General features: G+C 40.5%; 1 protein-coding gene across 1 annotated transcript in view; it reads right to left on the bottom strand.

The window, feature by feature from the left end:
- LOC136872755 (uncharacterized) overlaps positions 1-22,406 on the bottom strand; it is a 94,394-nt gene extending 71,988 nt beyond the window's left edge. The window contains exon 1 of the mRNA XM_067146585.2: positions 22,302-22,406. Within this exon, the coding sequence (XP_067002686.2) occupies positions 22,302-22,389 (88 nt within the window). The 5' untranslated portion in view covers positions 22,390-22,406. The remainder of the gene's footprint in view (positions 1-22,301) is intronic.
- Between the last annotated feature and the right edge of the window lie 2,938 nt (positions 22,407-25,344).

Genomic DNA, 25,344 nt, shown 5'->3' with positions numbered 1-25,344 from the left:
TTTTGTGGCCATTTGCTGCGCTATGCGAAGAAGCATAATAGCCCTTTGTAAAGGGAGCTGTGTGAGCGCAAGATGTAGGGTACGGAGTCTGGCAGTAGTTTGTTTACATTTTTTTGTGGTATGGGCAAGGCTCTGCCGAGACAGTAGAGGTTAACGTCCGGTCTGCTCACTGCGAGGGGGTTGGCACGGCCATCTTTATATTGCCTGGGGGAAGGTCGTCTTTTCCTTTGGCAGAGAAGCTTTTTGGTGACACTTTTGCTTCATTCATTTGAACGTTTACCTCCTTTCCTTTCTTTTTTTGTTGTTTCTGTTTTCTGGTGGTTGCGCATTACTCTTAAGGTATCCTGCACGATGTAATTGTTATGAGAGCCCATCTTTTCACACAAAGGTCTGCTTGGCGGACGTGGGTTCACGTCCATGTAAACATGTAATTGAGGGCGCTAGAGTAGGTTATCTGAGTTTATTTTTATTTACTTATTGTGCTGCTAATTTTTGTGTATATAAATATCCCGGTGTGGGAGGAAACTTTCATAATAGCGGTAATCTCTGCGGGTATCCTTAATTCTACCATTATATCATTTTATGTCGCAGACATAGGGATGCAGTTTCCATGTGGGAGAACACATCCGGTTTTTTTTCTTGGTTCACAGATCGACAAATTTCAACATAACGTCATCATCCAGATTGTATTTGCTTTGTTTTCTTTTTAATTTGTAGACGTGAGCCTTCGACGCACTTATTTTGGCACTACAGGTGCAATCCTTGTAATTAACTTGTGTTGTGAATACAAACTTATGCTTAAAATTTTGATCACAGCGAAAGTGTTCCTCATTTCGTAGTTTAATGTAGTATATGAGTTCCCCATGATCCTCTCGTCATAAGAACCCAAATTATCGACCATTTCTGCCGACTGTAGCTGATCTGGTGCCCGTATGCAAGAACAGAAGAGCAGGAAGGTATCATCCTGCAGTATTAATGTGCCCTGTAGGGTATAGTATCCCTTAATTTTTTCTAGCCAGCATCCCTTATACATGTTCTTCCGTTGTTCGTTGTTCGTACGCGGCTTGTAATACCCTCCCACCTTCCTGTCTTTTTTAAAGTCATTCAGTATCTAACTATTCTTTTCACACAATCAAATTCCAAACCCTCCCCACACATTAATTCTGCCCCTGCATTAGCTGTGTACAGCGGGAGCCTCATCACCAACTTACCGAAATTACTAATAATTCGTCTTAATTCCACTCTTTCCTCATCCAATCCCCATACTTCAGCGCCATACAGTACCCTACCAAAAATCACCGATCTTAAAACTAACCTCAAGGTTTTATAACTGTTGCCCGGAAATTTAGCTAGCAAGTTTTTGACTGAGGCTAGAGCGGCCAAACATTTGCTTCTCGCTCTAATAATGTGACCGTTCCAAGTACTTTTACTGTTAATAATGACTCCTAAAATTTTCAACTTACTACTTGTTCCAACCTTTCTCCCTGCACGAACCATTTCCCGTCCTCCTTTCTTCCTTTGTCTACCTGGGCGACTAGCAATTTAGATTTATTCCCATTAATTTTCAAGGCTCATTTCTTCGCGAAATCCGACACTGCATTTAAGGCCTTCTGCTTCCCACCTGAAGTTAGAATCATCAATATCACTTCATCAGCTAAAATCAATCCCGGTACCTCAAACCCATTAATTACCGGCACGCCCCAGTTGCTTCCCCCATGCCCATCCAAGATATCGTTAGACTCTAAGTGAGCCGTATCCTGCCGGCCCATAATAATAATTAGAGTATTATTTGACCCAATATGTAAAATTTATTCATAAAAGTTACAGTCTAACATGTTAAAGCATCGTATCCCAAGATAATTGATACCGGATGTTGAGCAAGACAGTGAGTCGCTGGACATTGCTTCATATTTCCGTATGACCGTGAGAAAGGGTGGCGTAACCAAGCGCTGGCAAGGATCGAAACATGTAGTAGATGCTGACTAAGCAATATATTTCAGCCAATGAAAATTAAGGACTTGGGAAACATGGAGGCCACACCGCGCCAAATCTTAATTCCAGAATGACCAACGTGCTCTGTTTCTAAAGTCAGTTTCTGTAGGTAATCGGTTTTCCACAGTTTCTGAAGTCAGATATATTTGGAAATGTAATATAAAAATTGGTGGAAGCGATTTGCTAGTGTTTGAGCTGTGTTTTGTAAAAATATCACAATAAATATTGTGTCATCATATACGACGAATTTTCTGATTGGTGGTTGGTTCAGACACCCGGGAACTCCAGTATTAATATGGCGTCACCGAAGCCTCCTCAGTAACCCAAGCTCTGGAGAGCGTCACTCTGTGTTAAATGCTTGGATAGTACGGAAGCACAAACTCTGAATTGGTGATCGTTGTTCCAGTATCAGTAACTGTTCTAAATAATCTTTTAAATTGTGCAGTTGGAAGAATTTACTGTTCTTGAGTAATGGAATAGTATATTTTGGCAGAGTTTACTTTCAATATATAAAGACGGTGCTTAGTGACCGATGTGTAGCAAGTGTAGTGGAGACGTGCTATTGTTTCACTACTTCGCGACGGGCGCGTTTCGCGAGGAACTTCCGTAACGAACCGTGTGCTGCTTTTCAAACTGTATTCTCACACTTTAAGTGAAGTGTATGATAAATGAATCAGTGTGTATAGCTGATCTTGTTAAGAGAAAGGGTATTTCGGCTCGTAGCATTAAGCAGCGAAGATATTGTCATCTATAGTCTTCTGTGTCCCAGTGGATTATTTTCAAGCAAGATGATGGCTATCCATCCAGAAGAAGGAAGTGCATTCCCACATGTTAATGCTGTGATTAACATGGAGTAAATCCCTCAATCAGCGGGGATGTAAGCTGCTATCCTGGTATCTCGAGAGTCGTCGGATGGAATGCAGTTAAGACGCATGTGTTATTTATGGCATGATATGTAAATTATGTTAAGGTACTAGGGCAGTGTAGATAGAATTTTTAATTTTCATGTAAAGTAAGCCTGAAGGCATGTGTTTGTTTGATTTTGTTATTATGATAGATTCGGATACGAGAATAATGCATGTTTATTTTATTTTCATTTTGCTTTATGATTAGATGATTGGGAAAATGAGGGATTGATAGGATTAGTTGTTGTTTATTTACGCATGTTACTTAGTATAGGGTATTCCAAGTTTTCCTTATGTATATGCTAGAAGGGCTAGATTGACAGGTTCATCTTTATACAGCGTTCCATACGTAGTAGTTCATTTCATTTCGGTTATTCAGAGAGACAGGTATAGATATTTTGCATGACGCATGATTTTACGGAAGCTGACTGAAGGAGCTGCAGAACGTCATTGTTAAAATAAGATCTTTGAGTTAAGTTGGATTCTGTTTTACCTGATGGTCTGTAAAGGACACGAACTGAGTCTCATAATATGGAAGGCCAATGGTATTTATGAGAAATAATGAGATAAAGATTGCATGCCGAATTATAGTGTATTGATGCAGGCTGATTGTATGCCTGACAAGAGAAAGGATATTGTGCAGATGTGTGTGCCTGCTAAGTGTCTTCTGAGTGTATATTGTGATCATAATGGACAGTATTAATTCCAGACTATTGAGTCTGATGATATTCAATGGTAAAAGCATGCTAAGAAGGTATGAATATACGTGAGTTTCCGTGTAGCCGGCGAAAGGCGTTATCTCATGGCAAGCTGATTTCTGGCCTGTGTTTATCTGTAGGTGTGAAGGAAACGAAACTTCCTAGTGACAGCCTCGGGAGACAGAATCCAAACTTTAGCATAGTGTTGAGTTCAACATTTCTTTTCAGCTCGTAATATACCCGGAAGTACATGACGGATGACCGCGCAGTTGAGCACTCAAATGCAGAAGAAGGAGGCAATGTTGCCCATTGCTTTCTTCGTGATATCAAGGGTTATTTATATGTCTTTCCCTTACAGGATGATGTTTTACATTGTTATTTGTGATTGTATACTTGTCTCGTTGTTTTAAAAGGGAACAGCCCGAGTGCTGAAGTATTGATGGTTTATCTAGTTCGGTCTAGATCTTTTGCAGTGAACCGGGTTTCACATTAGAATCTGTGTAGCATTTAAGACTTTACTCGATATACGATGTATATAGATGTGGTTTAGTTTGATTATTTGAATTGTTGTAAATATAGTGTAGGATATGCCCCTAGTATTTTGCATAACTTACATAGCGTCCATTGCGTCTTAATTATTTTCCTTTTCGTAGTAACTTTTCTTTATTATGTAATTTCTATTTAACGGTTGTATTTCGACGACTCTCGGATTTTAACTTAAATTTGGAAACCGTATCGCTGTGATGCGATAGTGTGTAACTCCATACGGAAATACCACATGTCAGTGTTTGCGCATACTTGTTGCCAGACAATATAAACAATGGACTATAAGAAGAAGCTCAGTCTTGATGTATACTAATGTTCTACGTTGAACTTGATTTTCTTGATTTCAAATTTTGTATTATCATTCAAGTAACGTTTTGATTTCCATTTATTTTCTACATTTTTGAGTTCATTTTGACATATTATTTTTTCTTGATTTTATTGTTTTCTCGTAATATGATCGGGGATATTTATCAATAAATCCATCTTACCCCCTATTATTGTTTCTCATTCGTGTTATACCTCCATTTCCTGTCATTGATTGATATTTTAGAGTAGAACTTCGACTTTTTATCCTGACCCAACCGACAACCTACCCACACTCTGCCCAACCCTGAGTTAGTCGGATGTTTATACAGGAATGGAGGCATCGTCCTAGAGGGTATTTACCCCTGTGTACGGTACATAAGGGTCTGCTCAACCCATCGTCTCCCAATTTTACACAGAACCTAACCACCCTATATATTCCCTCCACTGCCCTCATCATCTTTTCCGAAACCCCCAACCTACCCAATTTCTCCAATAGAGCCCCTCTATTCACCTTTTCGAACGCTTTTTCAAAGTCAATTGCCGCCACATACACCTCACTTCTTGACAGGCTCCTATACTTCTCCAAGACTGTCTTCACTGTCTTTATATTATCCACTGTTCTTTTCTTTTTTTTCTAAATCCCCCTTGATAATCTGTCAATACTTCATTTCTTTCGGCCCATTCACTTAACCTGTTCGCCAACACCCCCGTGTAAATTTTACTTAAGGAATCTAAGAGAGATATTCCTCTATAATTATTCATACTGTTTTACTACCATTTTCCTTATACCGTATATTGAACATACAATTCCTGTTTCGCATTCCTTCGGGTACTTCCCCTCATCAAAGATCTTATTGAATAGTTAACTATACCCTCTATCATTGTCACATTTTTGCTAATTTCTTCTCAAAATTCATTATTGATCCCATTACAACCCCCGCCGACCTTCCCCTGATTCTTCTTATAACTCCCAAGATTTCTTCCCTTGTCATTTCCTTGACCAGTTCGTAATTTGCCACTCTTCTATTTCTTCAAATTACTTCCTCCCCGTCTTTCTCAACCATACTTCTCCCTTCCCCCCGAGTAATTCACCGAAGTAGCTCACCCACTGTCCATCCTCAATGCTCGTTCTCTCTAGACTCCTTCCACCCTTAATTATTCTGTTACCTTTCGCAAACTTTTTCAATGCTGTTCGACTTACATTCTTTATTTATGGCTTCAGTTTGTTCCTCTAACCATGCCTTTTTTACCTCCCAAATTTTCTTTTTATACTCTTTCCTCAACTTACAGAAGACCTCCCTTTCTGCACTCCCACCTTTTTTCCATGCTCTCCTAACGCACCCGCACCCTCTTCTGCATTCCTTCACACTCTCTATTAAACCATCCTTCACCATCATTCTTTTTTCTCCTTCTACATTTTACCTTCTGCGCTATCATCTTTAGTTTATGTTGCAGCAAATCCAAGGCTTTATCAATTGTATTCTCCTCTAACGCTCCTTCCCATCCATATTTCAGAAATTGTAATTCCTCTTTTGCTACCCTATCCAAGTCCCGTTCCACTTTCTCTGACCATTTGTAATTATTTCCACTCCCTAGTTCATCCTTCACCTTAGCTTCGTCCCTTATATGCTTCTCCTCCCCCTTTTTTAACAGAACCCAGACTGGGAAATGGTGTGATGCAATCCAGTCTCTTACTTCCATCCTTACAATGTCCTCCAACACTCCTTCCGAGCTTAAAACCATATTTATCACACTACCTCCCTTCTCTGTGACATAGGTCAATTTCCCCGTACTATCACTCTCCTTACATCCATTCAGAATATGCAAATTTCCGCAGCGCACATCTCAAGGAGACTGTTTATAATTTTATCCTCATTTCTTCTACTTTTCAACAAACACCTCCCATCTTCCTTACTATATACTGGGCTCTGTTCCCTTATTCTCGCGTTCCAATCTCCGAATAGCAACATATCCTCTTCTTCTGCAAACTTCTCTCTTATCATACTAATATCCACCAATAGCTCTTCAAAAAGATGTTTATTTTCATATGCGGGACTACTAGGATGACAATATACGAACGCTAGATTAATTTTCTTCATCCTTCCTACTACCCACTCCATAATAAATCTCATCCATATGGTTTCTTGCATATCTGTCTCGATATCCTCCACTAGTTCACTAATTTCTTCCCTAATTAAAACTATCATTCCTCCTGGGGCGCGTCCCTTAGTCATCTCCTTCCTTCTATATTTATATTTAATCACAAATCCCTTCCATGAAATCTCTCTCCCTGTTTCCAACCACGTCTCCAAGAGTGCCACAACGTCGAAACTTTCTACTACTTCCCTAACCTTTTTATTTGCTAGTTTGCTTATTAGTCCCTCAATATTCACACATCCTATTTCCAATATAGTTATAACTTTCCCTACCTCCCTTCTAAATTTCCTCCCCTATTCTTACTCCTTGCAGTTCTCGCCCCCTCACCTATCTCCGTTCCTCTTTTTTTTACTAACCTTTGCCGTTCCTTGCCCTCCATATCCTACAAACCCCTTACATACTTTACCCCACAAGTCTTTTAGACTCCTACTTCCTCTACTCAGAACAGCTTTACCCTCTTGTCGATCACTCTTCCCACGTCCTTTCTTGCTCACTAAACCACTGCACTCTGCTCCCCCCGTTTCTTGCTGCTCACCCTCACTCACCCCTTCACTGCTCTGATATTCTGTATCCACACAGCAATGTCCAATTCCACCTGGGTTGATCTCCTCTCCTTCCTCCGCTCCACCCTTCGTAGTTTATTCTTCCTTCCTTCCATCTTGCACTGCCATCACTCCCTCCTCGGAACTAACGTGTTCGTCCATCTCTTTCAGCTTCACCACTGAGTGCTCTCTAAGCCATATTCCATTCGTCACCACTAGCCTCTGACCTCTTATGCGGGCCTTTAGCCCCTACTGTCTCGCTCTCCACAGATGTCTGTTCAGAATCTTCATAATTTCACCGCCTTCTCTTCCCATGTATCTTTTCACCCCTACTTTCTGTCCCTATAAATTGTTACCGTTTCTTATCACAACTTCTGTCATTAGAGTAGAGAAAATTTTTACCCTAATTTGTCTCCGTCCTTTAGTTTTCCCCACCCTCACAACATCGTCTATGTCCACTTCACTGAAATTTATCTTCATCCTATCCCGTATGACCTCTACCACCTTGGAGATTAGATCAATCTTGCTTCCCTCTCACCTTCTTCCACACCATATATAAATATGGCTTTCTTCATTCTCTCCTGCTTGCACCCGTCTGCTTCTCTATTCATCATCATCACCTCCTCCTCTAGATGTTTCACTTTCCCTCTTAATAACGATATTTCCTTTTCATTGTTGCCCGCTCTCCTGTTCGATTCCTCAGTCTTGGTTTCTAGCCATTGCTTCATGTTCCCTATCTTCTTTCTCTGCTCTTCCATCATGTCCTTTATTTCTTGCACCTTAGCCCATTGAGAATTTTCTTGTATTACTTCGTTCACTACCACCTTAAGTGCTGGCAAGTCCTCCAAGCTGAATTTTCCACTGGTATTTGGGCCTGGGTTCAATTCCCCTCCCCCCCCCCCATAACCAGAAGCACAGCTGTCACTTTCGCTACCAGCACCGCTTCACCCATTTTTACTTCTTCTATTCTTATCACCAGCCCATTCTTGGCCTCCTTCCTCTGCTTCGCCTGCCATTTCCCAACCGCGGCCCGGTACTGTTCAATACCGACCATGTTCACGGCACGCACTGCACCACGCGACTTCACTCCTCGGTTGCTCAAGCTATAGTGTGGCTTTGCTGCGTTACCAACAACCATTGCCTACGAGGTAAGTAAAGGCCTCTGCATGCACGGTCTTTTCAAGTACTAAAATGACAGAGTAGTAGCAGTTCAAATAGCGCCGTTAGATGTCAGGTTATCCCTCCATTTTTCAGCACGATTTCAATTGGCATTACAAGAATAACTTCCACATAAAAACACATTATGAAGATAAAACATTGTGTTTCGAGGAGAAGAGTGATATTTCTATGATGTTTAATAAAGAAAAAATAAATGTATGTCCCAGTAATTCAAGAAGAGCCCATACGAGTCAGACAGTATAACTGCAACTGAAAAGTTTACGCCCTATTAAAAAATATGAAAATACCTCATAGTATATTTTAAAACACTTCAGTATTCACATAGCCTACTCTTACCATGCAAATATGATGGATACCATGAACAAAGTCTTGGAATTCAATGCGGCTAGTTTAGTAGAAATGCTAAATCACGTGTTTTCAAAATGTTGACTACATACAGTACTACAGACTTCGAGGAAGGCTGCCACATGCTATTTTTCTCGTCATCCTGACGTGATGTAATTTTGGCCCATTTTTCTCGTAATTCTGCATTTTCTTGTGGAAAGAACTTCCAGCACCCTTCTGAAGTTTACTTTTGCAGAATGGTACACAGGAATAAACCACTGTTCATCTCGCGCAATAAATATCCTATGAATAGAATGTTTGCACTAAATACTCTTTCGGCACTAAATACAAAGTCTTGTATATTTCTCAATATGTACATTTCTGCACGAGTCTAGATATCCGCGGATTTAATGTCTTGGCGGCTGCAAACTGTATGGTAATGCGGATAATTTTGGTGATAATTTCTAAATTATTTTCACTCATGTATACTCTAATTTTTGCTTCTGGTTAGGCGACCCTGGGCATTGATATGGGAAAATGGTGAGATATAAAGCCTTCAGGTCATAAAGCCGTAAAGTTGACCTAGCGTAACTGGCTCGTGCCCGCAATTACTGGAAAGAAAAAAGTTCCGAATGGCAACCGCTCAATACGTCGGCAGCTGTCGCAAGAGGAAATCCCTCATAAACCTGTGACTATAGTGGATCTCATATCACGTATCAGACCTGTCGTATTATGTTAATAAACCTATCTATTTCAATACCATGGATGTAATCTATATACACTGACTGACAGAGCAAATGCAACACCAAGAAGGAGTGGTTCGAAAGGGATGAAAGTTGGGGAAAAAACAGAGACGGCACGGACGAATAATTGATGTTTATTTCAAAGCGATATGCAGGTTACACAATGCGCACGGCATCGACTCAGTAGGATGTAGGACCACCGCGAGCGGCGATGCACGCAGAAACACGTCAAGGTACAGAGTCAATAAGAGTGCGGATGGTGTCCTGAGGGATGGTTCTCCATTCTCTGTCAACCATTTGCCACAGTTGGTCGTCCGTACGAGGCTGGGGCAGAGTTTGCAAACGGCGTCCAATGAGATCCCACACGTGTTCGATTGGTGAGAGATCCGGAGAGTACGCTGGCCACGGAAGCATCTGTACACCTCGTAGAGCCTGTTGGGAGATGCGAGCAGTGTGTGGGCGGGCATTATCCTGCTGAAACAGAGCATTGGCCAGCCCCTGAATGTACGGGAGTGCCACCGGCCGCAGCACATGCTGCACGTAGTGGTGGGCATTTAACGTGCCTTGAATACGCACTAGAGGTGACGTGGAATCATACGCAATAGCGCCCCAAACCATGATGCCGCGTTGTCTAGCGGTAGGGCGCTCCACATTTACTGCCGGATTTGACCTTTCTCCACGCCGACGCCACACTCGTCTGCGGTGACTATCACTGACAGAACAGAAGCGTGACTCATCGGAGAACACGACGTTCCGCCATTCCCTCAACCAAGTCGCTCTAGCCAGGCACCATGCCAGGCGTGCACGTCTATGCTGTGGAGTCAATGGTAGTCTTCTGAGCGGACGCCGGGAATGCAGGCCTCCTTCAACCAATCGACGGGAAATTGTTCTGGTCGATATTGGAACAGCCAGGGTGTCTTGCACATGCTGAAGAATGGCGGTTGACGTGGCGTGCGGGGCTGCCACCACTTGGCGGCTGATGCGCCGATCCTCGCGTGCTGACGTCACTCGGGCTGCGCCTGGACCCCTCGCACGTGCCACATGTCCCTGCGCCAACCATCTTCGCCACAGGCGCTGCACCGTGGACACATCCCTATGGGTATCGGCTGCGATTTGACGAAGCGACCAACCTGCCCTTCTCAGCCCGATCACCATACCCCTCGTAAAGTCGTCTGTCTGCTGGAAATGCCTCCGTTGACGGCGGCCTGGCATTCTTAGCTATACACGTGTCCTGTGGCACACGACAACACGTTCTACAATGACTGTCGGCTGAGAAATCACGGTACGAAGTGGGCCATTCGCCAACGCCGTGTCCCATTTATCGTTCGCTACGTGCGCAGCACAGCGGCGCATTTCACATCATGAGCATACCTCAGTGACGTCAGTCAACCCTGCAATTGGCATAAAGTTCTGACCACTCCTTCTTGGTGTTGCATTTGCTCTGTCAGTCAGTGTATATAAAATAGCTTGTCCTGACTGACTGACTGACTGACTGACTGATTCATCATCGCCGAGCCAAAACTACTGGACATAAAGAAATGAAAGTTTGGGGATATATTCATATTAAGATGTAGGTGCTCGCTAAGAGAGGATTTTTGGATATTCCGTCGCTAAGGGGGTGAAAAGGGGGGTGAAATTTTAAAATGAGTGTGTCTATATCTCAAAACTTTAAAAGTGTACAGATGTGAAAATTGGTATTTAGACTCTTCCTTAAAAATAAGGAAACACGTATTTTTTTGTTTTCAGAAAATCCCAATAGGAGGGGTGAAAAAGGGTGAAAAAGGGGTTGAATGCCCTTAATCAGGATACCGGTACTTATATCTCAGAAACTGAAGATATTACAGACCTCAAAATTGGTACTTTTGATCTCTTTCAAAAATAAAGAAACACGTATTTTTTTGTTCTTGGAAAATCCATTTAATGGGAGGGTGAAAAGGGGGTGAATTTTTAAAATGAGTGAATCTATATCTCCAAACATTTAGAGTTTGCAGATGTGAAAATTGGTATTTAGAATCTCCTTTAAAAATAAAGAAACACGTATTTTTTTGTTTTCGGCAAATCGCAATAGGAGGAGTGGAAAGGGGTGGAAAAAGGCTTTAATGCCTTTAATGAGGCTACTTATATCTCAGAAACTGAAGATATTACAGACCTGAAAATCGGTGTTTGAGATCTCCTTTAAAAAGAAAGAAACACGTATTTTCTTTTGTTTCTGGAAAATCCAATTAAGGGAGGGGGTGAAAAGGGGGTAATATTTTAAAATGAGTGTATCTATATCTCAAAACTTTTAAAGGTTATAGATGTGAAAATTGCTATTTAGAATCTCCTTTAAAAATAAAGAAACACGTATATTTTGTTTTCGGAAAATCCTAATAGGAAGGGTGGAAAAGGTTGAAGAAGGGGTCGAATGCCTTTCATGAGTCTACTTATATTTCAGAACCTGAAGATATTACAGACCTGAAAATTAGTGTTTGGGATCTCCTTTAAAAAGAAACACGTATTTTTTTGTTTTTGGAACATCCAATTAATGGGGGCGGGGGGTGAAAAGGGGGTGATATTTTAAAATTTGCGTATCTATATCTCAAAACTTTTAAAGTTTATAGATGTAAAAATTGGCATTTAGAATATCCTTTAAAAATAAAGAAACACGTATATTTTGTTTTCGGAAAATCCCAATAGGAAGGGTGTAAAAGGGTGAATAATGGGTTGAATGCCTTTAACGAAGCTACTTATATTTCAGAACCTGAAGATATTACAGACCTGAAAATTGGTATTTGGGATCTACTTTAAAAGTAAAGAAACACGTATTTTTCGTTTTTGGAAAACCCAAATACTGGGGGGTGAAAAGGGGTGTGAACTTTTTAAAATGAGTGTGTCTACATCTTAACACTTTAAAATTTACAGATGTAAAAATTGGTAGTTAGAATCTCCTCTAAAAATAAAGGAACACGTATTATTTTGTTTCCTGTAAATCCCAATAGGAGGGGTGTAAAAGTGTGAAAATTGGTTGAATGCCTTTAATGAGGATACATATATGTCAGAAACGAAAGATATTACAGAACTGAAAATTTGTATATGGGATCTCCTTCAAAAATAAAGAAACACGTATTTTTTACTTTGTGGAAAATCCAATTAATGGCGGTTAAACAGGAGTGACAAATTGGGGTGAATTTTTTGAAAGACTGTATCTACAGAATATCTTGGAAACGTAAAATGTTACACACGTAAAAAGTGGGTGTTTGGAATCTCCTGTAAATGTAAAGAAACATAGGTAATTTGTTTTTGGAAACTCCACTTAAGGGGAACTCAAAAGGGGTGAAATTTAAAAATGAGAATTTTTAGAGTATATCTATAAAAAAAACTTAACATGTTACAGAAGTGAAAAATTGTATTTTTTATCTCTATTAAACATAAAGAAACGTGTATTTTTAGTTTTCGAAAATATCACTTGGGAGGAGGTGGGGATAAAAGTGACTGAAAATGGTGTTGAATTATTTTAATTCGGCTACTGATATATCAAAAATGAAGATGTTGAAACAAGTATTTTTTGCGGGAAAGTTCACTTAGTGGGGGGGAGGAGTAGTGTGAAATGAAGTGAAAAAAGTAAATTACTTTTATGGGGATACTTACATCTCAAAACTGAAAGTAATAGACGTGATCATTGGTGTTTGGAATCCCCCTTAAACATAAAGAAACAAGCCTTCTTTTAATTTTCTTCCGTGGGGGGGGGGGGTGGCGGTAAATAAACTTCACGGCGGTGGGGTGTAGAAGGAGGTGAGATCAATTGATTTTACTGTTATTAATGTTCTTATAAGGATCCTCCGTTGCTCAGGCGGCACCGTGCCGGCCTCTCACAGCTGGGTTCCGTGGTTCAAATCCCGGTCACTCCATGTGACATTCGTGCTGGACAAAACGGAGGCGGGACAGGTTTTTCTCCGGATACTCCGGTTTTCCCTGTCATCAGCCATCCGAGCAACACATAATAATAATAATAATAATAATAATAATAATAATAATAATAATAATAATGTTCCGGACCGTCATCAAATGTGCGGACCGCGCTGGAACGGCTCCTGGACGGGTAATGACTAAGAATGCAGTCCGGCCGCGGGTTCAGTGCCGCCAAGGCACCCAATATGACACCACTCCGGATCTCCTGAAGGATTTTATCCATATTAAAAATGATTAAAGGAGAAGTTGGCAAAGATTTACGGACCCAACTGACCAGGAGGAATACCTGAGCCTAGCCCGGGATGTACGAAATCGATTGCTGGAAAGGAAGATTGAAAAATGGGAGGATACGTGCTGTAAAATAATAGAAAACGAGTCAGATCGGGAATTTTGGTGGATTCTCGCAGAAAACTAGTCAGATCGCGAATTTCGGCGGATTATATATCTAAAACAATAAGCATTCAATTATAAATTTCAGTATAATACCGTAGCGAAGCACGGGTATCTTGCTAGTATAGTTATATTGTGACCGTTCATGACCTCGTCATACGTATATGGAGACATCCTGTAGAATGAATATGCCGTTTTCCGCGCGGTTCTACGTTAAATAGCCGCCGAACGGGGATAATCTTGACGGTTCCGGGATGCGAGCCGCCCCCCGTAGAGTCACGCGCCTCTCCTCTCGTTGCGCGTAATTGAGAAAACAGGGAGTACAGGCGCCCGTAAGTGGAATTCTTTCTCTCTCTGAGCGAGAGAGCTGGGGCAAGCGAGATGTCACATGACTGAGAGGTGAGGTCACGAAACAGCCTCAAGGAAGTCGTCCCAACATTCGAGACGATATCACCCCATGTATTCCCCTAAATATCTGGTGGTACCAATGTATAGCTTTCAACTGTTTCGAGGCTATCAATATGAATTACTCGGAAATGCTTGATAGATAATTTCGAGTTACAGCTTCAATAAATGAGGGATTTATCATGTAGAGAACCCTTCTACATAATAAGAATAATGGGAAATGCGCAGGTAGCGAATATCTTGAAGTGAGAAAGACCAGATGCCCGGCTCTGACAGGACCAGGAAAACTAAAAAATCCCCGGAGTCAAGCTCCACCTACTTTAAATTGGTACTGACGCTTTAATAATTACAGGCGAGCCCGTGAAAGATTCGCAATGAAAAATGATCAACGGAAAACGGGATGTACAGGCTTTAATTTGATACTAAATTCAAAGTGTAAATACACGTGCCAGCGGAGTGATGTGTGACAAGGGGCGTGGGCTGATTCCCCCTCCAGAAATAATTCGTTCCACCATATAGGCGAAAGGCAAGAGACCAGGGTACCCCAGTATATTCTGTGCCTTCGGTGTAATCAACAGATCTATTCGTGAGTGAACAGTTAGTATGAATACTCAGTGTTTTACATTGTGGAAATGCCTCATCGAACAGTGATATGTAATAGTCAATGACAACATATAGTGAGTGACAGTGCGTTGCAAGCCAGATATTCATCATGCTTCTAATGCAGTCTGTAATGAGCTGGATGTGAATTTTTTTATTTATTCGGATTATGTATCAGAGAGGCGCGTGGTGTTCAAGATATAGTTCGATCACAGTGTTGCAGTGAGGTTCGAACCGACGACATCAGTGATTGGCATTCAGCCATTAGTTTGTAGACCGGGCAGTGTCCGCCGTATTCGCTCTAACGCAGTGAGTTGTACATTGGATTAAATATTATTGAAGCGGAGTGGGTCGATTGATGACCGATATAAAAGGATATATTAACACGTATGTTCAAACCCTGTGAGTGCGTCCGTCTAGTGCGTGGTGCTCCTAGAGTCAACTACAGTATTTATGGAGAACTAGTGTGTGCAAGGGAAGGCAATGGTGTCGAGCTGCAGGACAGACTAATAATCTAGGGCTAGGATACTTGAATATATATATGAGTACCTTTAGCCGAGACAGTTTTAAAATGCATGACACATTTAGTGCATTTATAACACATTAACCCTTCCTCATTGCATATTTGACCTCCGAGAACTTCAGGGCTGGTGAGCGGTCCGCTGTATAGTCACTTCCACACATCAGGTATACTCTGGACTTTCCGACGACATCTGAGGATCCAATCGGCATGCGGACGGACCGGCAGATGAGGACCCTGGACAACCCTGCAGATATCAACGCCCCGATGACCGCCTAAGCTGATGGATGTACTCCCTGAGGGTAGCGAACCGCAGAAGTGATAAGTACTCTTTCATTTATCTTGATAGCTAGTCACGTGTAGGGAAATAAAATTATTTGCATGTAAATACTTTGAATATCATTTGAGTATAACGCAGATTTCAGGGATTATAGTTGATAAGATTTTCCTGTGAGATTTTCTTCGTGGCCGGAGCCACTCATTTCATTAATTAGGGGATATAATGCATGGTAATTAATAAGGCCCTAGTATAATTTACAGGTGACGTGATGTAGATAACGGGAATAAAGTTTCATTAGGTGATCCGATCGTCCAAGGCTGAGTTTAACTGCTACGAATCCTCACAAATTTCCTGATTAGTTATTTAGGATGATACGTCACCTGATGATAGAATTTCCTCCTGCATAGACTTAAGGCTGCATACTACGAGACGGCGATAAACAAAGTGTGGGGGTGTACTTGGATATCATAGACGCGATTAACCATGAATTAGTTTTATTGTATTTTATTTTTATTCTGAAGGCTAGAGTCCTCTGGTTAAATGTGCATTGTTTTCGGGATATGAGGAGAACAGGGACGGTACGTGATTTGTGAGTTCGTAAGTTTGAAAGTACAGTGGTATGTACATATATGTGTTCTCCGGTAGAAGAGACATTTGGACGGTGAAAAAATGCCGTTACAGGGATAAGATGGCTGAGGGCATATGTAGGGTGGCGCGCTGATAGCGCCAATGAATCGCAGAAAGAAAGTCTTTTTGCGATAATACGAGTATTTGAATATAGCAAGTAAGTGGATAGCCTTGCTCTGTGGGTGAAGAAAAAGAAACTAAAAGACAGGCGAGCCGAACCGTTTGACAGGTTTATGGCCTGGGGGAATGAAAGGAGCTCGCTGGCCACTGTATGAAAAGGGATGTTTTCAGCCCTCCCTTCTTTCCATAGTAGAACGAAAACATGCACAATTCAAGATAAAGACACCGTCGCGCATATCTTAGGTATGATAAATGAATGAACTCCTTCCACCTTTGTTATTATTATTAAAATAAAAACCGGGATAGGGTTTCAGGTTTTTTTTGTACACCCCACATATGGAAGTCCTGGGCTTGAGGCTCCAGGGTTCGAAGGAGACTGTTGCCCACAGGTGGAAACAAATCATGCAAGTCCTGGGCTCGAGGCTCCAGGGTTCGAAGGAGACTGTTACCCACATGGGGTAACAAATCGGAGCTGTACCAAGATCCTGTGGTTTTTTTTCCTTCTTCTCTGGCATGGAGAAGCAAATGCAAGGTGTTATGTTATTTCTTCCAGTGTGTGTATTATATGTTAGGTGATGCAATTTATTGGTTGTCGGTTGATATGCCTGTTGTTTTTAGGAACACCGTTGAAATGAAATGTCACTTGTTATATTAACGCCTAGGTAGATCCCTATGAAACAGGCGTTACGAGGGGTAAATACTCCGTGTGATAAATCAGATGAGGTCATTAGCATAGAGAATGTGACATAGCTATCATGTATTTCGAAGGGTACTCAATAATTTAAACAAAAACTCAATTAACATGATACGAATAAATTGGGCGATACAACTCGTGCCGTAAGAAGATATGCCCTTGTAAATAACATATGTGTAAAATGCTTAATATAATAAGATTTTCGTGTGTTAGATAATTCAAAGGGGACGCCCTTTTCAGTGTGTTTAATGATTTGAAGGTTATGAAATGACAAAATGCCGGTCTGAGAAAAAGACAGAAAAGGACATTCAAGCTCAGACCTGATTATGAATTAGTGTAATGTATTCATAAATACCTCGGCATATCTGTATGTATTGAAATTTCAAGTGTTTTCCTTGGTCAATTAAAGGTGTTTGTACAAATAGACGGTATTCCTTCTCATTAGTAATGTGTTCGTATTCCTCTGATATCCGAGACTCTTTCCCCTTACTTAGAATTAAATAGTTTAAGCCCCCTTCCGGACATACCACGAACCCAAGCTCTTGAGCATGCCGAAGGAAACTCGAGTAGGGGTGATGGCTTTCGAATCCAGGGAATGTCCAAGGGTCTCGTCGAATAAATCCTTACGGCCACTTTATAAGCCAGTTAATATAAATTGTTATGCACTGGAGCCCTGGACAGGTGCAATATATTTACAATATCCATGGACAACCATTCGCGGATGTGGGTGCGGATGAAGGCAATGCGGATGCGGAGCGGATGCGGACAATATTTTGTATGTCCGCAAAAGGCTCTATCAATATTCACCAAATATTTTCTTAATCTTTTGTTTAAATAGAAACTATATATTCATCAAAAGCTGAATACACAAATCAACGCCCTGTATAATTAATTTTAAGGCCTATCTCACCTAAAAGCTCACTAACTTGTTTTGCTTCACAGATTCCATATATGCCTGTGTTCGGGATGGCAACGATATATCGGTTTTTACGAAATACCGATATTTTCCTTTCGATTTATCGGTACATCGATACCGAAATTTTCATTCAATTTATCGCATAATATATCGGCTTTTCCATAAGTGTATCGTTTTTCTTTGAATTATTATTTTCATAAATAGACTACATCTGCACTACATAACGCCGATAGTTCTTCAAGAGATGGTGCTAGTGAAGGTGGAATTGCAACCTGGAAATATCCAATTTAATCAATACCTTGCTCTGAGCCTCTGATAGGCTGGACTATAATTCGCATACAAACGGTGGAATATGTAACACCGTTGCCTCCGCATGGCAGTTTACACAGCACGAAATACATTCTAGTTCCAGAGTCGCCGCTAGACTTCGTGTTAGCCCTCCATTGTTTAACAACACAGACGTATAAGGAAACTGCGAAGCAAAAATATAAAGTAGTGAATTTTTAGGTGAGATAAGCCTTAAAATCAACTATAAGAGGCGTTGAGTTGTCTATTCAGCTTGGGGTGAGTATATGGTTTATATTTAAATGTAAGATTAAGAAAATAGAAGCCTCCGTGACTCAGGTGGCAGCGCGCCAGCCTCTCACCGCTGGGTTTCGTGGTTCAAATCCCGGTCACTCCATGTGAGATTTGTGCTAGACAAAGCGGAGGCAGGACAGGTTTTTCTCCGGGTACTCCGGTTTTCCCTGTCATCTTTCATTCCAGCAACACTCTCCACTATCATTTCATTTCATCTGTAGTCATTAATCATTTCAAACGTTGATGGATATATTCCATGGATAATAAAACCGCGAATTGCAGTAGCAAGATAAACTCAACCAACCAGTCGCGTGCACAGGCAAAATACCAATATTGATATATATGCATTAAGGTCTGATGATATTGTTGTTGGTCTTGGACTCTTGGGTTATCATTAACGATATATCGATATCGTTTGAATATACCGATATATTATGTGCAATAAATATCGATTATCGAAAATAAGTTTTCATTATATCGCAATATCAATATATCGGTATTTTTTTTTGCCATCCCTAGCCTGTGTTAAACAATAGAGGGCCAATACGAAGTCTAGCGGCGAGTCTTGAACTAGAACGTTATCGTCGTTTTGGTAACCTTTGAAAATTTACATTAACAACAGTACTAGTTCCATTCTGAGGCTATTTATCCTTAAAATCAAATCAATAATTTTCGCTAGACAAAACCTGTGTTGTCAGAACAAACCATACAGTACTATGCGGCATGGAGAATAGTAAGTATCCCCAAAAGGTTAAGAATATGGGAGAATTTCTAGTCTAATGTCAGCTTCATCACGAACTACTCCGGACAGGTACATAGGAAATATTGAGTGTGGTGTCCGAATGTTTCAATTGCTGAAGGTAAAACTTCAATCTGAAGGTGAAACTCTCGAATGAACATAGAGGATTGTAACAGTGATTGCCGACGAAATGCCTTTTAGGGAAGGGCTCATCTATGATCGAACCAATGACAATAAATACATTATGGTCCTTTATAAAACTCAAATAGTTAAAATATAACTCCATGGAAGGAGTCTCAACAAAAGGGTAGCCAAGTTCAATGATTTCAAGATGAAAGTGAAAAGAAATAAAAGAGTTGCCATTAAAATGAGTAGAGATAACAGTGGTTGCCAAGTACGACTTGATAGATATACATTACTCTAGAATAAGAATTCAATTATCTTGAGAGAGTGGTCTCAAGCAAAGGTGGAGCAGCCAAGAAATAGTACTTAATAGAGTGACAAATTGGTCTACATTCTACAAACTTATAGCCTGATCTGCAACAAGAAGGTATCCCTACAAACCAAGATATTTTTGTGAAAATTGTATTTTTATCCATTTCTCACGTATGGCCTAGAAACCTGCACTTTGTGGACTAGATACCCTCGTAACTTGCAGGCATGTGAAATGAAATTTGTTAGGAATGCCACGCAGAAAAACGGCAAGATCATGTGAGAAATGAGGATGTTAGGTCATCTTTGAGATTGGAGCACCCTCTTGGAAGAAAGACTACGGTCTGCGAGACTTAATGTTCGGGCGTGTAAAGGGAACCAGCCACTCGAACACCACATGCATACATGGAACAGATGTTCAGCGATAAAAGACCCGCCGGACGACCAAGGAAACGATGGCTAGACCAATTAAAGACAGACATAGAATGTAGAGAATGGGACTGGATAGTGATCATGGAGAGAGAGACCTACATGGACAGACAATGCTGGCGAGAGCTAGTTCAACACCAGCCCACCCGGCAAGCTGAAATGATAGAAGACATCTCATAATTTGCCATAATTATTATTCATCATCAGTCATCATCACCTTTACAGTCTCTGGCTGTCCATTTCCTGGCCTTTCAGATTTTATCGACTACTCGACCAATCAAAATACAGGAGCTAACCCACAACAAACTCACGTGGACAACTACGGATAGGGAAGACCCCCGTATTTGCCGCATGGCTGTGGTGAATCGTATTGCATCTGCAGCAGCCATTAGAGCTTCAGTTGGCACCAGAGTGACACAGCGAACTGTAACAAATCGATTACGTGTGGGATAGCTCCATGTCAGACGTCCTGTATCATTCATGCCACTAACTCCGAATCACTATCACCCGCCACTTCAGTGGTATAAATATAGAGCCCATTGGAGGGTGGAATGGAAATCTGCTGAGTGCTCACATGAGAGCCGTTTCTGTCTTGTCGCCAGTGATGACCGCAGTTCGGTAGGGAGGAGGCCAGGTGAGCGCTTGGAACCAAGCTGTCTGCGGCGTCGACACACTGGACCTACGCCAGGAGTTATTGTCTGCGACTACCTTTGACAGCAGGAGCACTCTAGTCCTTATCCCAAGAAACTTGACAGCGGATTCGTACGTCATACTGGTGACTGAATCGGTTGTGCTGTTATTCATTCACAGTATTGAAAGAGTGTTTTCCAATAGGATAACACTCGTCCTCATACCCCTGCTGTCATCCAATATGGTCTAGAGAGTGTCGACCAGTTACCTTGGCCTGCTAGATCGCCAGACCTTTCACGCATTGAGAACGTATGGGATAATATAGGATGAAAAATCGTTGCCGATTTGACTGAAAAAATGCAACAGGCGTGGAACTTCATCCCACAAAATGACATACGGCACCTACACGACACAGCATGCACTTTTGTATGCTCTCATTCAAAATCATTGTGATTACAGTAGTTATTAATGTGCCACCATGTCACATACCTTACCGCGTATACCTGAACGTGTGATCTGGAAACCTTAATCAAATAATTATGTTACCCATACAATTGTTTTGACTAAATTGCACTCCTCTACACTAATGTATTCTTCGTGTTGAGATTTCGTTTTCCACCAGTGTATGTATATTCTACATAAAACTAAGATACTGACCATCCGCGAGTGGTGATTATTGCTTTAAGGGAAATTGCAATTATTTGACCATCTCTTTGCAACTTTATTCAGAAGAGAATAGGGAAGATATTCGACTCCTGAGATAATACAGAAAGAGAAGGGACACGAAGGATGTGAAAACGTCCGTTGGAGACTGAAGAGAGCAACATTTCATCAAAGGAGATCGGGTAGGGAAGGTGAAAGTAATGATCCTGTTACAAGTAAGTGGATGCAATGCCATACTTGGTTAGAGACCCCTTGGTCGTTAACCCTCGCCCCCACGCTGTGAGCCTCTGAGAAGTCAGCCCTTTCAGATTCCTCATACAACAGCCAGGTTATACCACGGATGAATCCAATCCCCTGCTCGAAAGTGGCCTTCTCGAAGTGTTATTGTTAGAGACAAACAAAATAGATAATTTCCTCTAGCTTAAGTAATACACTGATATAAATAGGCACTCGGTGACGTGGTTCGCAGTTCATGGGTTCCATCACCGAATATGCAAAACTAAATATTTTCACTAACCGGATAACAAGCGTATTTTTGAACTCTACGACAATGAATTAGACAGATATCATATGCTCTACTGCTCGAAAAGAAGTAGATCTCTCATGAACTACAGCGAAGAAAAATAAATTGACTCTGTTCTTTTAAATAGGCCATTGGATACAATAAGTCTATTATTAAATCTATTATTGTTATTAAATGTAGGAATAATCACAATATGAAAATAAAGTTGGGTTTCAAGAGAACAAATTAGATCAAATATTCGTTTATAGGAAGAAGAGTTAGGGACTGGAATAATTTCCCAAGGGACGTGTTCAATAAATTTCCAAATTCTTTGCAACCATTTAAGAAAAGGTCAGGTAAACAACAGATAGTAAATCTGACACTTGGGTGACTACCCTAAATGCAGACTAGTGGTGATTGATACCGATAACTTACCTATAGTTGAATATATCACTTGTATTTTTGTTTTCTTCATTATTCCGCGAATATTGTCGCATTTCATCCATTTCATCAAGCATTCCATTTCAGTTTCCTCTATCAAATCTGAAACAAAAGCATTGCGCAATGTAGGTCCCGTGAATTTTTATGCATATTTTAAATCCTACCAAAGAACACGTCGTTGTCATGGTCGCGGCATTTCCCCGTTTTACATTGAAATGTAGCGACTGGATTCTTATCGGTCGACCTCATCAGTAATACATCATATTATTTAGCCTTTATCATTATTATTATTATTATTATTATTATTATTATTATTATTATTATTATTATTTATCAATTTGGACTTCAATCAGAGACGGACACAAGAGAACTAATTCTGGCATTATGCTTTATTTTAGAGAGAAGGCAAGAACAGGAACGTAACCGTGACCTTCGCTGACTTACAATTTTTAGAGAAAGCTCTTCATCTCCTGGACTGGAAGCAGCTTTTCAAACAATGAAAAAAGTGCTTGATTAGTAGGATGGATTGAAACTAAATTGGTATTGAATGTAGAACACTGGTTTTGAAATCAATGGAACCAATATAAATTCAAAAATAAGAGGAGAAGTTAGACAAAGCTGTCCATTATCTCTTTATCTCTTCAAGTGGAGGAAGTGGTGGTGGTGGTGGTGGTGGTGGTGGTGGTGGTGGTGGTGATTTTCGCTTTAAGATGTAGTACAAGTATGTAACGCAACGGGCATCAAAATTGGCCTTGATAAAATAGAACACGTGAAACTTGGATGCCTAGTCACGAGTGACAACCGCAGTCTCTCAGGTATCAAGAAAAGGATAGCAATGGCACAGAAAGCCTTCCAAGATATTAAAAAGCACCTAACATCCAAGAAATGTATAGATATTAAAACTCGGAAGCCCATTACAAAATCCTTTATAAGAAATGTGCTCCTGTGCGATCGTGAAAGCTGGGAATTAGGAGAAGTCTAGATGAATTTTGAATTTTACTTTAGATTTGCAGAGAATGCAGAGGATAAATTGGACTGAAATTAAGATCAATTATGAAGTTCTTAGGGAGAGGAGAGAAACGGGGTCTGATCCCCGAAAGTGAAAATGGGAAAATCAAATTCATTGGTCCCATTCTGCGGCATGAGGTGGTCTTTGCAACATCGCTGAAGGAAAAGTATCCAGGAAATTAGGACGACCCATTGTGTCTTAATTCAAGAACGTGCTCTGCAAATGAACGGCAAGACTACACTAAACTGTAAAGACTGGCTTCGACGACACTGTCATGATTATTATTATTATTATTATTATTATTATTATTATTATTATTATTATTATTATTATTATTATTATTATTATTATTATTATTATTACTATTATTATTATTATTACTAACGATAACTAAAGCATGAAGGAAGTAAACAGACGTTTTAAAATATGACGTTACTGAAGAATATTGAAGGTCAGATGGGTATATATCCACGACCGACTACAATATCTCAGACCGTAAAATCAAATCAAATAAAATGGCGTAAGTTATAGGGGATCATCTGTGGAATGTTCAAGGATATGTCGTCATCTAAATAACTTCATTTCGACGCGAAATCTTCGTATATCGAATTACTTTCTTCCAGGCACTCCAAGACCTATATTAAAACATGTACCTTGCAGAGAATAATTTAAACAATGCATAATTAATTAGAAGTAGGTTTCTAAAGAATGAATTAGGTAGGTCATTTCATTACCTTAACTTCGTTTTAAGTATGAAAAACACAACACTGTCATAACTAAACATGCAAGTGAATAAATACCACAATAATACAAACAGCTTTCCATTAATGAGCAGTTACAAAATCATTGACAGAATTGCTACAATATAAAAAGTGAGGCGAGAGCCACATCTCTATGTATATAAAAAATTCATAAACTGTTAGTGCCATTGGGGATAACATTACGCCTACCCGCATTATGTAACATCTGTAACACCGCAATCATTTTATGATCAAATTGCTCACAGCTAGAGCAACTTTTTGTCTGTCGATAGCTATGAGATAGCTGGAGTTTAGATCTGCAAAGAATGGAGAGAATAAGTTGAACTTAAATGAAAATAAACACCGAAGTCCTTAAAAAGAGGATAGAAACGGGCTCTGGCCACTGAAATAGAAAACAGTAAAATCAAATTTATTGGTTCCATTCTGCGGCAATGCGGAAAAAAACATTGATGCACTGATACGTATGCACGCGGTGTATCTCAAAATACCACCATTCCCAACGGAAAGACACAATTAAAATCACATACCTTGATCGACTACTTTATCCATAATGCCTTTCTAATTGGATACAAGACCTCAAGTATTCCTGAAGTCAGTACCAGGGGTTAGTTGCTGAAGGCAATGGAATATAATCACAAAATCTCCCAAATAAGTATTTAAGCAAAAAATCTGTATTAAAGTCATTATCATTCATTGTATTTTGCAATATGCCCTGTCATGTAAATATATTTCGACGCACTATTCATATAATTTATGAGTGTATCTGTAAACAAAAATTGGTTTTTCTTCGCACCGACACAGAGAGGTCTTATGGCGACGATGGTATAAAAAAAAGGGCTAGGAGTGGGAAGGAAGCGACCGTGGCCTTAATTAAGGTATAGCCTGGTGTGAAAATAGGAAACCACGGGAAACAATCTTCAAGGCTGCGGACAGTGGGGTTCGAACCCACTATCTCCTGAATGAGTGTGTATGTCCAACCCTTACGGGATCGGGTATGAAGTGAGATTAATCTTTACGACCGAATGCCCTTCCTTACGCCAAGTTTATGAGAGGAGTTAGTAAGATGAAATGAATGACGTAATATATGACTCCTGTCGAATGGCAGCAAGAGGTCTGCTCAAGGCTTTGCATCCCCTTCGAACGGACGAATCACCATCAACAGCGCCATTTGCCCTCACTCCACATGAGCACTGCGGAGAGGTTTGGAATCAGGATTTTGGCACACAATCTAGTGATTACCCAGCCGGCCAACAGTCTGACAGTGAAA

Source organism: Anabrus simplex, chromosome 4 (assembly GCF_040414725.1).
Source record: "Anabrus simplex isolate iqAnaSimp1 chromosome 4, ASM4041472v1, whole genome shotgun sequence".
NCBI classification, from domain to species: Eukaryota; Metazoa; Arthropoda; class Insecta; order Orthoptera; family Tettigoniidae; genus Anabrus; species Anabrus simplex.
The sequence above is the reverse complement of the archived record's forward strand: the minus strand, read 5'-3'. Positions and strand labels throughout refer to the sequence as shown.